At 39.9% G+C, this 14,363-nt stretch overlaps 1 protein-coding gene across 2 annotated transcripts in view; it reads left to right on the top strand.

The window, feature by feature from the left end:
- The first annotated feature begins 437 nt into the window (after positions 1–437).
- stxbp1a (syntaxin binding protein 1a) overlaps positions 438–14,363 on the top strand; it is a 24,660-nt gene continuing 10,734 nt past the window's right edge. Inside the window, exons 1-14 of one of the 2 annotated variants that reach the window (XM_049737202.2) lie at positions 438–603; positions 7,733–7,782; positions 8,197–8,278; positions 8,384–8,460; positions 9,249–9,327; positions 10,000–10,103; positions 11,277–11,425; positions 12,265–12,349; positions 12,497–12,627; positions 12,719–12,826; positions 12,932–12,992; positions 13,285–13,350; positions 13,433–13,513; positions 13,807–13,945. In XM_049737202.2, coding sequence (XP_049593159.1) covers positions 567–603; positions 7,733–7,782; positions 8,197–8,278; positions 8,384–8,460; positions 9,249–9,327; positions 10,000–10,103; positions 11,277–11,425; positions 12,265–12,349; positions 12,497–12,627; positions 12,719–12,826; positions 12,932–12,992; positions 13,285–13,350; positions 13,433–13,513; positions 13,807–13,945 — 1,249 coding nt within the window. In that variant the 5' untranslated portion in view covers positions 438–566. The remainder of the gene's footprint in view (positions 604–7,732; positions 7,783–8,196; positions 8,279–8,383; positions 8,461–9,248; positions 9,328–9,999; positions 10,104–11,276; positions 11,426–12,264; positions 12,350–12,496; positions 12,628–12,718; positions 12,827–12,931; positions 12,993–13,284; positions 13,351–13,432; positions 13,514–13,806; positions 13,946–14,363) is intronic. The other variant, XM_049737203.2, reaches the window with a different exon arrangement.

The following is a 14,363-nucleotide window of genomic DNA, read 5'->3' as shown; positions in this document are numbered from 1 at the left end:
CACTAGTAGCTAACTAGTACCCGTGACGTGCTGGATGTCACGGTGACTCCTAATTCAGATGTCAACTAGTGTGTAGTTCTGATTCACTAAGTAGTAATGTAATTCTTCTAGGGCCCCCTCGACACGCGTAGAAGAACGTCATTAGGCATTATGTCGTTTCACCCATGTGCAAAAATATATTAAGTCAAGACATATTTGATCATTTATTCCACATTCTTAATATCAGACTTTTTTTTTACTATAGTTCCGTCTTTCAATCTGATGTGTAGGTTTTGCTGCCTACCTAATTATGTGGTTGGATGGTTTACCGTCACTACCAGTCGACAATCCACCTTTCTAACCACGCATGATACATTAAAGTGTTTTTTCCCTAAACATACAACATTTAAGTGTTTAATGGCTCATAAGACTTTTTCCAAACGCCCCAGTGGTGTTGCGCAAAGGGCGGAAGGATACGTTCTGACGTCTACTTGTGAAGGCTCCTCCGCAGTGATGGGAGGAGGTGAGCACCGGGTGGAGGAGGCGGACTAGAGGAGGAAGCACTCGACTCTACACTCGGCACCATTATGGCACCTATCGGATTAAAGGCGGTGGTCGGAGAAAGTAAGAATCTGCATTTTATTGTTCCGAATTAGCATGAATGACCTTCTTCGGTGCAAATGTATTTGTTGCTGTTTTTAAGTAACTGGATGCAAGTGGTTATGAAGGATGAGGATGAAGGTGGTGCTGTTGACGTCTCACTGTAAATGCTGTAGTGAAACACAGCAGTGAAAGTGATGGAGGTAACCCGCAGAGTCTCGGTGGTCTTGCTGCGCTCTTGCGGCGGCTATGCGCCAATGTCAATTCGGCACGAACGATCAGCGATGAACCACTGATGACTAATGTAGAAACGCCAATACGTCCATCCTTTCAGATATAACCTGCGTCTAGTCCAGCATTAATATAATCACCGCATAGTTCTGCCTGAATAGTAAGCGACGTACACGATCTTATTATGTTTTGATTGGCTAATAGTAACAGCAATCCTAATGTTATTATAATTACCGTGTTATTTGAAATTGATCCCCAGAGGTTAGTGTTTTCGGCAGTGCCTCACCCCTGATGGAGGATGTGGCGCTTGCGTAAATTGCAGCACTGGATACAAGCATCAGACTGCTGCATGTCTTCATGGCGGACGATACCCAAGACTACTAAATTGCCTTTAATGGCCGCAATGCAAGTGATTGCCCGCAATCTGCATGACATGCCAAAAAAATACATTTACAAAAACAATCCAGGCATTCTTCACCGCCAGTCCCGATTTATTTATTCACGAGAGGATGTCCCGGTAGCTTCTGTGCGTTTCTGGTGCAGGCTCAATATGGAGGCGCAGTGTCATTCTCTTCTTGGGCCAGGCCCACTGATGCAAGTATCGGTGGTCTTGCCAGGCCAGGCATGAGATGATCAAAGTCACTTATTTGTAATTGATTTGGGCATGAATTTATTTGCTTGTCCTATTCTTATTCAAGTGCCTTTTCAGGAAGAAAATTAAGATTAGCATCATTAGAAATTATATAATTGAATTATGATGCTTCAAAGTTAAGATCACATTTTGCACCTTGGAGCTATAGTTTTATGACAGCATAATTAGTACATTTTATTATTAAAAAATAAATAAATCATACTCTGTGTTAAAACATATGTAAATTGTCCTTTATGGAGCTGCCGTCCAATTTGCATTACATACGATATTGGACTAATTGCATGCTATTCTATTGAGCGATGAAAATGTGTTTGCCCCTGAATCTTCCAACATTCACTGTGAACTAAAAGTAGTTTATATAATTTCACAAATAATAAGCTTGTAAACAGGTTCATTGTGTAGTCTTCAATTGACTGATATAGAATGTACATTTGACACAAATGCAAATGTTATATTTTTGTGACATCTTTTATTTTATTTAGTATTTTATTATATTATATCACTATCAAAATATTGCACAATGCACGCAGGGATTCCCTAATGATTCTGGACTTGTTCAGTATAAATAACGTCAAATGAGAGAATCTGAGCAAAAACTTCCACAACCCCGAATTCTTTACTTATTAAGGCTTTGTTACCAGCTCATGTATAATTCTGCATCTAAGTAAAGCCAGGCCCTGAATTCTCAAGTGTTTTTCAGACCATTCTGAACTTGGCACTAGGAAGCAAGTAGTCGCTGGGCCTGGGATGCAGAGGGTGACACCTGCACTTTGTATAGCTGAGGTGAATGGTGGAGGGGATGAGAGGAGGGAGGGAGGGCCGAAGAACCATCATGGGTCTTTTCTGCAGCAATAGATGTAGAAGCTGGGGATGGGGGATGGGCAGTGTGCAGTGCTTCAGGAAAAGAAGGAAAATGAGGCCAAGTGGCCAATCGCATCACACATATTTATATAGATATACTTATATATTATATACTTATACATTATATACATATATATTAGTTTGTTGATTGGCAGGAACAAATCATGTGAATTTAGTATTAACAACTACAAAAAAAACATCCTTGCCCTTTGCTGGCCTACTCTCGTAAGCACAAATTCTACACAGTCACCTAGCAATCCTACTTCTATGGCGATTTGCAGAGCTACCAAGATATTTTTACTCAACCCATGCCTACACAAAATGTGTATGGCCTCTGTGTCGTGGTCAACAGGTTCATAAATTGATTCTGCCATGCATGTTTGGACAGACACATTTAAACATATCTGATTGGAAATGCAAGCAAACAAGAATGGTTTTGGTAAAATACCACGACTGGAACAATCCCCGTCACATGATCCCAAATCTCAAAAGAGTCAAGTTTTGGTGTAAAAGATCAGTGAATTGACGCAAGGAAGAATACACGGTGTTGCATGCACTCTAGAATTATAAAGCTGCAAATTGACCTTGGAAACATCACTGAACCACAGCATCATACTCGTCTGGCTTTAGTGTCTGCTGCAGCGCCTGCAGCCCTCGACCCTTTGTGAATCATGAAGCACGCACATATAGATGTTGACTGTTAATTCACAAACGCGCACACACACATACACACACACACACACACACACACACACACACACACACACACACACACACACACACACACACACACACACACACAAACATAATTGCTGTGGTTATAGAGCACAAAGACAGTTCTAAAATCAGGCTTATACAGCGTACTGTAATTATACACTGAGGAAGAGTGCTGCGTCACTAGTAGGCATTCTCTCTCACTTTCTCTCTCTTTCTCTCTCACTTACTCTCTCTGTCTCTACACACACACACACACACACACACACACACACACACACACACACACACACACACACACACACACACACACACACACACACACACACACACACACACACACACACACACACAAGCACCCACACCCACACACACACACACAGTTCTACGCGTAATAATTTGCAGAAAATTTCATGAAAAAAAATAACCGAGGTCATAAAAATAACTAACTTGAGTCAGACAAAAGTAATAATAAATGATTATTTAAGGAAAATTAACCAATGAAATTATCAATCAAACGCGGATCAAAGAAAATACAGAGTCAACGAGTTTCCACCTTGATGGATATTAAGAAGTTCACAGATGCAGAAGAAACAAAAAAGGTGGTGGAGTCAAAGTCTATTTTGAAAACACTACTGAGTAGGTCAATGGTGATTGAAAATGTGAATTTGTGACAGTCGAAATCAGTCATTTTCTATCTGTGACTATGAAAACAAATGGCACACGCACCCTACAGAAGTTCTGTATTGAAGAAGAAAGATGAAAAGCCACACTGGGGACACACACATAGTACAAAACCTATTCAGACTGAGACAAAATAACCTTGAGCTGTTGATATTTGAACACCTGCAAATTAGCAGGAGCTACGTACATACTACGAGTGGCTGGTGTCAAATACAGGAACAGAAATCTCTTGTATTATGTCTACAATACAGGCTGGTGCCTGTGCTGCTGATGAGTGCAAATGTTACAAAATCCCTTCAACACTGTTGTCAAACGTTGATACCGAAATACATAAACAATATTGTGGAATGTTGAATAATAATACATAAATGAGAGGGAGTTGCAGTCTTGACGGCGCACCAAGACAAGAACTGATCTCATAGTGGCAGCAACAGGCACTTCCCAACTGTATCATAAGCTATAGATCTTCTAATTTAGGTTCTCAGTCCAATCGACCAGACTATCTCCACTCGACGTTGACCCTCATAGAGTTGCACCTGTAAAAGAGCTGAAAGGAACTAAGTCTGGCGCCCTTGGAAACGAGGGACTTACAGCCTTGGAACCTGAGGGCCAAGAGCAGAGAAACCAGAGAGATGATGACAACGCTCCGTCTTGGGATGTCTGAACTCAATAAGAAAATGGTCAAGTAACAGGAGGCCACCATGGGAGACGCTTAGCTGTGTGATTGGTCGGTACAAGTGCTGCCTGTTGCTGTGGACGATGCCCGGGGTGCCTTCGGGATTATGACTCCAACTCTCTTGAAATTGATTAAACTGTCACAGTTGTACTCAAATCAAACTGTTAAAACATTATAACTAAATCAACGTTGCATTGCTGTATTCAAAACAAATTGATATCAATTGTTATACAAACTTCCAGTTTTATGCTGTATTCAACTTTTTTTGTTTCTATCTTTTTGGGATTATGGTACGTAGTATTATAAGTAGTACCGTATTTTCCGGACTGTAAATCACAGTTTCTTTTCATAGTTTGGCCGGGGGTGCGACTTATACTCTGGAGCCACTTATGTGTGAAATTATTAATACATTATTATATAATTTCACATGTTATTTTCACATTAAACCGCAAGAGAGTGTTCTAGGCCTGTATTGATAATTATGTTGATGAGTCTGACGTAAGCAATGTGGAAGAGGCAGCACCGCATCTTCTACCTTCGGTGTTAGCAAAGTTTTATTTTAAATTTCATTGGGATTTGTCATTTGAAGTGACATGGATGGTTTGGTAAACTTGTTAGCATGTTATTTATGCTATAGTTATCTGAATAACTATTAATATGTTGCGTCAGGCACGTTCTCAGTTCCTCATTTGTGTTTATATAACGTTAGTATACCGTACCGTTCAGCCTGTTGTTGCCTATTCATGCCTGTTCTTGGTGTTGGATTTTGTCAACTAATTTTCCCCCAAAAATGGGACTTATACTCCAGTGCGATTTATATATGTCTTTTCCTTCTTTATTATGCATTTTATGGCTTGTGCAACTTGTACTGCAGAGCGACTTATAGAATAAAAACAAAACAACAAACAAAACAAACAAAAAAGTCAGGCATTGCTTTTGAATTGTAGTTCAACAGAAATATTTTTTAAAAACAAACCCATGAAACAGTGCTGGACAAAAACTGCAACGGAGGCTCTGTTATGATCTGGCACAGGATGAATAATCTGGGCAGGGTACAGTGAAATTTAAGACAATCTAGGCATTCCCGAGAGAAACGTCCTGTCAGAAAGTTCGGTCAGTCAGATGTCAGTCATTTTTTAAAGATGATTGCTAAAAAAAAAATAGGTGGACATTGTCATGGCCTTTGTTTCTTTTTTGAAGGTTCAAGCGTAAGGATGTATATCCTGTTAAACTGGACAGGACATAGATTCTAAGGCTTTTGTGTGTGTGTGTGTGTGTGTGTGTGTGTGTGTGTGTGTGTGTGTGTGTGTGTGTGTGTGTGTGTGTGTGTTGTGTTTTGGTTGACACAGCTGTTGCACTGTGTTTGATCAGGTTCCTTTCCCTCTGTCAGAGTTTCTTATGTTGTCCAAACGACTATCTACATACCAATCACATTAATGTTTCCTAATGACATGTTCAGGAGCTTTGTTAACTCCATGTGAAAAGAAGTGTTGCGCCTGTTATAATATAATTTGCAGTGATTCTGTACTAACCCAAAAAAGACAATGCTGCAGTGTAATCAAAACACGGGTGTTCAGTAAGACATGGAATTATATACTATTATATATTATTATATACTATAATCCAGTAGTTTGGAATCAAAATCTGTACTTCATTTGCAATATTCCAGTATAGTGACAGTTATGGTCTTGCAGCATTCATCAGAGAGACAATATCAGCAAAGTCCTGTTATGCAGAGCCTGAGGAAATGTCAGCTCAAGAGGAGGAAATGGGAGAGCAAGTGACGGAGGGCCCCTTTGTTTGTGGAAGCTTCTCTTCCTGTGGTGCTGGAGCCACTGATTCTTGGAAAACAAGAGACATTTTAAGATAAAAAGTGCCTGGTTTAGTTGCCTGAAAGACATTTTCTTTGCTTTGTGTGCTAACAGAAGAGGTTAAGCCGCACCCTCTGTGTCATTTAGTGAAAGTCATAGTGGGCTAAATTGGGACTATTCCAGAATCACCTTTCCCACAGGAGGTCAGCTACAGTTCCTGTGACTCACAGGGGTCCGCTTCCCAGACTCTGCCAAATCCTTTTTTTCCCTTCTTGCACTTTTATCTTTTTGTTGCTGCCAGCCTCTCCACTTGCTCTCAAATGAACCAATAAACTCTCAGGAATGTATCAGATATTGTTTATATATCAAAGTCAAAAGTCAAAGTCAGCTTTATTGTCAATTTCTTCACATGCCAAAGACACACAAAGAAACCGAAATTTCGTTCCCCGCTATCCCACGGTGACAAGACATGGCACACAATAGACAATCAAGTAAACAACAGCGTGCTGAATAAATAATGAATAAATAACACAACAAATAAGAGGAGCAAAAAGGAGCAAGTGAGCGCACAGCAGACATTCCAGAAAATGGCGCAAAAGTGCAGCACGCTACGCAGAAGGGGGTAGCGAGTTCAGGGTCCTAACAGCCTGGAGAATGAAGCTGTTGGCGAGTCTGGTGGTGCGGGAGCGCAGGCTCCGGTACCTCTTACCAGAGGGCAGAAGGTCAAACAAAGAGTGAGCTGGGTGACTCACATCACTCACAATCGCGGTTGCCTTGCGGGTGAGATGGGAGGTGTAAATGTCCTTCAGGGAGGGGAGCGAAGCACCAATAATCTTACCAGCCGTATTCACTATGCGCTGCAGGGCCTTCAAGTTCTGGTCAGTGCAGCTACCACCCCAGACAGCGATGCAACTGGAGAGGACGCTCTCAATAGTGCCACGGTAGAATGTAGACAGGACTGCCTATCATTAATATTGCAAAGGACTTATAGGGTATTATGATCACATGACAGTAACTCTGTATCTTGTTCCAGAATAGAAATAAAATAGATAAATCCTAATACAACATAGTTAGGAAAGGATCAAGCTCATTGTTGCATTTAACTTTGATACGTGCCATTGGCTTGTGCTGATTAAAAGTCCTTAACTTGTGCATGCTTTCTCATAATAGTTGTAATACGTTCATTTTGTCTTCACTTATAGATTGTTTTACTGGTTCTTTTATCACAGACAAATTATTTAGGTTGATTTACCTGACATGTTTCAGCGTGTACTTCCGTGTGCAGTGTGCATGCTGTTATTCTGTGTGCAATTTAGAACAAATAGGATCTACTTATCTTGTTGTATTTACCTCAGTTAATGTATCCACACATCTTTGAATCTATGTTTTATAATAAAATAATCAACATGGATTTCATAGCAAGGTGTGTTGTCCATGTAATTTGTACATAGGTCTTGTGTCAAATGTATTTCCACACAACAGTACAATATTCTAATTAGATTTTTTTGTGTGTGTGTGTTGTAGAAATTATGAATGATGTCATCAAGAAGGTGAAGAAGAAGGGAGAATGGAAGGTGAGAAGCTACTTTAATTACGATACAGTTCCCACGTTAAAAAAAACAAAGATGACCAGGCATAGAATGTCCACTGTGACTACTGTGGAAACTCTGTTCTAAGTACATTTAAACTGTGGTGACCATTGAACATCTGTCCCACATCTCAACAGTGTCCATTCAACATGCACTCTTGCTTCCCAACAACTTTGATGTATTTCATCTCTGTTGTTGTCAATAGTTGCTTGTCTTTATCTACCATGCAATTGTTTTCACCCAAAATTGCTGGGATGCGTTCCAGCTCAACTGCTGCCCCAAAGAAGGACAAATGCTATAAAAACATTTTAAAAAAAATTGGTGGATGGATAGATTATTGCAGCTTTTTGTACTGTGGGCTGGGCTACATTAAGTATGTATGTTATCTCCTGTTTCCAGGCCCTGATTGTGGACCAGCTCAGCATGAGGATGTTGTCCTCTTGCTGCAAGATGACAGACATCATGACAGAGGGCATCACCAGTAAGTAAAATGGCCTCACCCAACGTATTTCCATTTGAAATTGTACTATATGGATTTTTCTGCATCTGCAACTGGTATGATAAAGTTCCTATGCAATTCATCTAGTTGTGGAGGACATCAACAAGCGCCGAGAGCCTCTTCCCAGCCTCGAGGCCATTTTTCTGATTACACCTACAGAGAAGGTGAGGATGCACATGCTCTCTCTCTCTCTCTCTCTCTCTCTCTCTCTCTCTCTCTCTCTCTCTCTCTCTCTCTCTCTCTCTCTCTCTCTCTCTCTCTCTCTCTCTCTCTCTCTCTCCTCATGGCAATTCTAAACTACACCATGGATTCATAACCCTCTATTTATTTTTCAAAATTATACACACTACATTTTTTTTAACTTTCATATCGCAAAAGGTTACAATTTATGTTAATTAATGTATGTACGTTTCATTATATATAATATAGGCTACACAACAAACTAATAAATAACTAGGTTAGAAATCGGAGATTAGTAAAAATACTAGCAACAGCTCTATTTTTTTAAAAAGTGAAACGAATTTAAATTTTAGTACTGACACATAAAGTCGATGCACACATTTTCTTCACAGGCCAAATAAAATACACTGCGGGCCAAATTCGGCCAGACTTTGACACCCCTGGTTTAGCCCGTCAGCATAGACCATTGCCTTTTGGTTGCATTTCTCAATACCTCCTTTATGTTTTGTTTTTAACTGAAAGAAATTGCAATGTACCTCTGCCAAAAGTACTTCCCTACAATCCCATCTGCAGTAATAATAAATAATACTCGTGTAATAGTACAACTGTACTTTCTATCAAAATGAAAAAAAGTAGTTTCATGTTGGCATTTTTTAGGTTTTGGTAGGTTAGGTTTGGGTATTTTTTCAAATGTTAGCTGTACTTATTCCTCGAGGAGAAGCAACATCTATTGAGTAGCGACAGTGTTCTCACAGCTCTTTTTCTTTCCCAGTCTGTCCATACCCTCATCGCTGACTTCAAGGACCCTCATTCAGCAAAATACAAAGCAGCCCATGTTTTCTTCACCGACTGTGAGTATTTGCAAGATGGCCCAATTTATTGGCTTCACAATTTCCAACATTTTACCATTTTTTTAATGTTATTTATTTATGTTTTTATTTCATTTATTATTTTACTTTTGTTTGTAAATGTGCTGCTTATTTATTATTTTCCATATTATTATTGTTTAAATTATTTTTTTGGGGTATTTTTTAATTTTTTAATTCCTCTTCATTTGGGACACATTTATAGCCACTAATTAGAGTCAGTGTTAACAGTCTGTTTATATTTGGACTATTACGCTTCCCTGATTATGGTTGATCAGAATAAGAATAAAAAATAACTCCTTTATTGATCATTTAGTGCTTATTGATTTGTATTTTTGATCTTGCATGATTCAGATTTTAAAATCTGCTAATACAGTTGCTTGTCTGTTCCTTGGAAATGACACCAAACATGTATGTGTCACAAACGAGGCAGGGCAGCCAAATGTAACACAAGAAAGATTTATTGATATTGGGGGGGTGGGGGGAAAGCAGAGATGTGGTCGAGTACTGGCAAAACCGTGGGAGCCTACAAATTACGTTGATATGGGTGATTCAATAATTTGCGTTACTGCTTGGATTGTCCAGGTACAGCAGTTGAAAAACCCAGAGTGCCGTATTCCTAAAACATTCTTACAGTTGTGTTCCTCCCCTCACCAGCTTGTCCCGACCCTCTATTCAATGAGCTGGTGAAGAGCCGCGCTTCCAAAACCATCAAAACACTGACAGAGATCAACATCGCCTTCTTACCCTACGAATCTCAGGTAATCATAGTAATTTCATTCGATTTCAAAAATGGATGAAAACAAAATCCAAAGTGGTTTATTCAAATCCCTCTAAGTCTTGATATTTCTCAATGAATGTTCAATTCTCTTGGTTAGACACGCTTTTTCGAGTGACCGCGCAAAGGAACTTAGAAATATTTGGAACGGTGGACCTCCAGCGGTGTCAGTATTTCTTATGGTGCTGACGTCCAAGAGTCAATAAAAACGCAAGCATATGGGGAAAAAAAATGTGACACAGCCGAGCCTTGGCCACGCCCACCAACATCCAATCATTCAATGCTAGGTAGTAGACCTCCCTGATTCAGCCTGTAAATCTACAAGAAGGCAAAGATTTTACAAAAAAAAAAGTGTCACGGGCGGGAATGGACATTGATACATACATATAGCTGTGTATCACCTGAATATATGACAACCAACTTTGGTGCTCTGTTAATTTAACAGAACAAAAGGGGCAAATGGGACTTACCCATGGGGGTCCTCGCATGCCATTACCATATGGTTAGATTCAAAATTTCCAATGGTCACAAAATTTCTCACTGAGTAAGATCTGAACCATTATAGGACTATGCCATTTAGTCCTACCCTATTTTCCAACCTGTCCAACATATATTCGATGTACATATATTATGTGTAATCAATTCTACCCAACAACCTAATTCCCCCTCAACATTTATTTGGTATTCATCCATCTCATCTGGATATTTTTTCTTGACCCACAATGCTTTGCTCTCTCCTGTCTACTGTTATTAGTTCAGAGTCAGTGATTTTCTGCTCCAGGCAAACTGCCGCTTAGCCACACCTACATGCCCATGCATAGTCCCCTTTTGGATAAGGCGAGAGCCACACAGCAAGTGTTCGCCTATTGTAGCAGGGCTATCATGGGGACCCTTCTGTGGTGCAGAAGCACGGTCATGTGACGGTGCGCAGATGGTATGGGAGACTGCAGGGATGGTTATTAACTAAGGGGAGGAGAAGAGAAAAAACACAAGCGAAGAAAGGAAATCAGGCAAGGACACGAGAGATGGGAGAGGAATAAAGGTTGGCTGGAAAGAGACAAACACCGACAAGAAACAAGGCAGAAGGATTGTCGAAATGGCAGGAGCTGATAATGTCAACCCCGTCCGTCTGAGTTGTGTTGTTATCTGTGCACAGGTGTACTCTCTGGACAATGCTGATGCTTTCCACAGTTTCTACAGCCCTCATAAGACCCAGCTGAAGAACCCTGTGATGGAGAGGCTGGCTGAGCAACTGGCCACACTATGTGCCACACTGAAGGAGTATCCTGCTGTCAGATACAGAGGGTGAGCACAAGGGGACACTGCTAAATGGCCTTGGAACTGAGTCATGTCAGTTTTCACTTTATGTCTTGGTGAGACAACGAGCTACTCACATTAATGTTTTGTTATGAGGCGATTGTAAAATAATTAGACAAAAAAAAAAATTGGATGTCATGGAAAAGTTTGTTTTTCACAAGTCCGTTCAAAAAGTCATATATTATAGGTTCAGGTTCCACAATTGAAACAGTTTCAAGGCTCAATTTGTATATTATTATTATTCACAAAATTTTGGCTTTCAGCTGATGGAATCCACAAAAACAGGAATTCAAAAAATTTGAATCCACAATTTAAACAGTTTCAAGGCTCAATTTGTATATCATTATTATTCACAAAATTTTGGCTTTCAGCTGATGAAATCCACAAAAACAGGAATTCAAAAAAATTGAATCCACAATTTAAACTGTTTCAAGGCTCAATTTGTATATTAATATTATTCACAAAAGTTTGAATCCTGTGAAGAAATCAGAAAGTACTTCTCAGTTATTGTAGGAGAAGAAAAGAAATTAGGAACACACCAAATCAATCAAAATGTTGTATTTTCAAAACATTAACCCTTGTTACTTGGTTGTGGTACAGATAATGGATGAATAGATGGATATACACACGCGCACACACACACACACACACACACACACACACACACACACACACACACACACACACACACACACACACACACACACACACACACACACACACACACACACACACACACACACACACACGCGCACACACACACACGCACGCACGCACACACACTGTATTTGTGGGATTATATTTCCGTCTGTCTGTCAATATATCAGGGACTACAAAGACAACGCAACCCTGGCTCAGCTTGTTCAGGATAAACTGGATGCCTACAAGGCTGATGACCCCACCATGGGAGAGGTGAGTCTTCCCTCTACCTTTGGCCAAATTTGTATCTTTGAGGTATACTACCCTCCAGTGAGGTAATTTTCTGTTTTCTCCTTTGACCAAGTATTTATTAATCATTCTATTTCTGTTTTAATTGATATATCATGTTTGTACCTGCAGGGTCCAGACAAGGCACGCTCTCAACTTATCATCCTGGACAGGGCCTTTGACCCCGTCTCACCTGTCCTGCATGAGCTCACTTTCCAGGCTATGGGCTATGACTTGCTGCCTATTGAAAACGACGTCTACAAGTACACAGAGATAATCGCTTTTTAGATGCAATCAAAGGCATAAGTGGCAATATGTTTGTCATCACACATTTTCCATTCTGCTTTTGTCCAGGTATGACACAAGTGGTATCGGAGACTCTCGTGAGAAAGAGGTTCTTCTGCATGAAGACGATGACCTGTGGGTGAGCCTGAGACACAAACACATTGCAGAGGTGTCTCAGTGAGTACTTTTCTTATTCATCCATCCTCTCAGTGCTTGTAATGCTGTGTCCACGATCACACTGGATCAACATTATGTTTTTTTTTTTTTTTTTTGGACATAAAGGGAAGTGACACGCCAGCTGAAGGAGTTTTCCTCCAGCAAGAGAATGAACACTGGAGAGAAGGTAACATGAATCATTAATTTATTCAAGAACCAGGACTTGAACAACAGCTCTCAGTTCCCCTTGAATAATATTTGTTTAGCATAGCAAGATATTTTGGACAATTTTAAGAAACAGTGAGACAATTTTTTTTTTTTTTTTTTTTTTACTATGTATTATACATTTACACTTTTAAATTCCAAGAGAGAAATGGTGTTCTAATACTTGTCTCAGTTGTATAAATACTGTACTGTATAATAAAACTGATTAGTTAATTTGTGATTAGCAACCATTGATCTTGCTGTTCGTTCAACAGACCACAATGAGGGATTTGTCCCAGATGTTGAAGAAAATGCCTCAATATCAAAAGGAACTCAGCAAGGTGTGGTTATGTTACAATGGGTGATTTTATTCGTGTTGTCCTTGTTTATGTGGGAATGCTAACTATGTGTTGCGATTTCCAGTATTCCACTCACCTGCAGCTTGCTGAAGACTGCATGAAACATTACCAAGGAACAGTCGACAAGTTGTGCCGTGTGGAACAGGTGAAGAGGGAGCAATGTTTTCACACATTAAAATAAAACAAAAATGATCATTGTACATTGCAACATTTCTTTCTCTTAAGTATTTGTTCTATTCAGTTAACACACCTGATTGGTTAGAATAATCCTCAAGTTGAGTGAGATTTGTGGTTTCTATCTTGACAGTGGAGCCTGCTCATTGTACTGTATTACGTATTCTGTGGACTGGTGGGATCAAATTGCATTCTTTTATCAAGAGGGTGAAGAACAAAAAATAGACACCTGGACACACAAACATGTTGAGTTGTGTGTTGTAGGACCTTGCGATGGGCACGGATGCTGAGGGAGAGAAGATCAAAGATCCCATGAGGGCCATCGTGCCCATTCTGCTGGATGCCAACGTCAGCACATATGACAAGATCCGCATCATCCTGCTCTACATCTTCCTCAAGAATGGTATGGGGAACACAACACGGATCGCCTTCGGCGGACCGTGGGGGGTTCAATGTCCACATATATATATATATATATATATATATATATATATAATTTTTGCAAACATCACTTACCAGGCCTGACACCTAGGGTCAGTATCCTAATTGTCACAGGAACCCAAGCTGACGGAAGCAGGGAGGCATAGACTGCAGGAGCCTCAAAACTAATTTATGTTCCTAAACAAAAAGGCATAGTACCCCTCACTAGGACAAATGAAAATAAAAAATGGCCAAAGTCCAACAAATAACCAAAAAAATGGACAAACAAAACTAAATCTATTCTAAAGCAAATCATGACAATAACCAAAGTGTAATGGCGTCTTCCTTGGCTCAAATAAGCAAAAGCGATCATAACTGCTCCCCTGTCCGTATGTCATAAA

The sequence above is a fragment of the Syngnathus scovelli genome, chromosome 13 (genome assembly GCF_024217435.2).
Source record: "Syngnathus scovelli strain Florida chromosome 13, RoL_Ssco_1.2, whole genome shotgun sequence".
Lineage (NCBI taxonomy): Eukaryota > Metazoa > Chordata > Actinopteri > Syngnathiformes > Syngnathidae > Syngnathus > Syngnathus scovelli.
The sequence above is the reverse complement of the archived record's forward strand: the minus strand, read 5'-3'. Positions and strand labels throughout refer to the sequence as shown.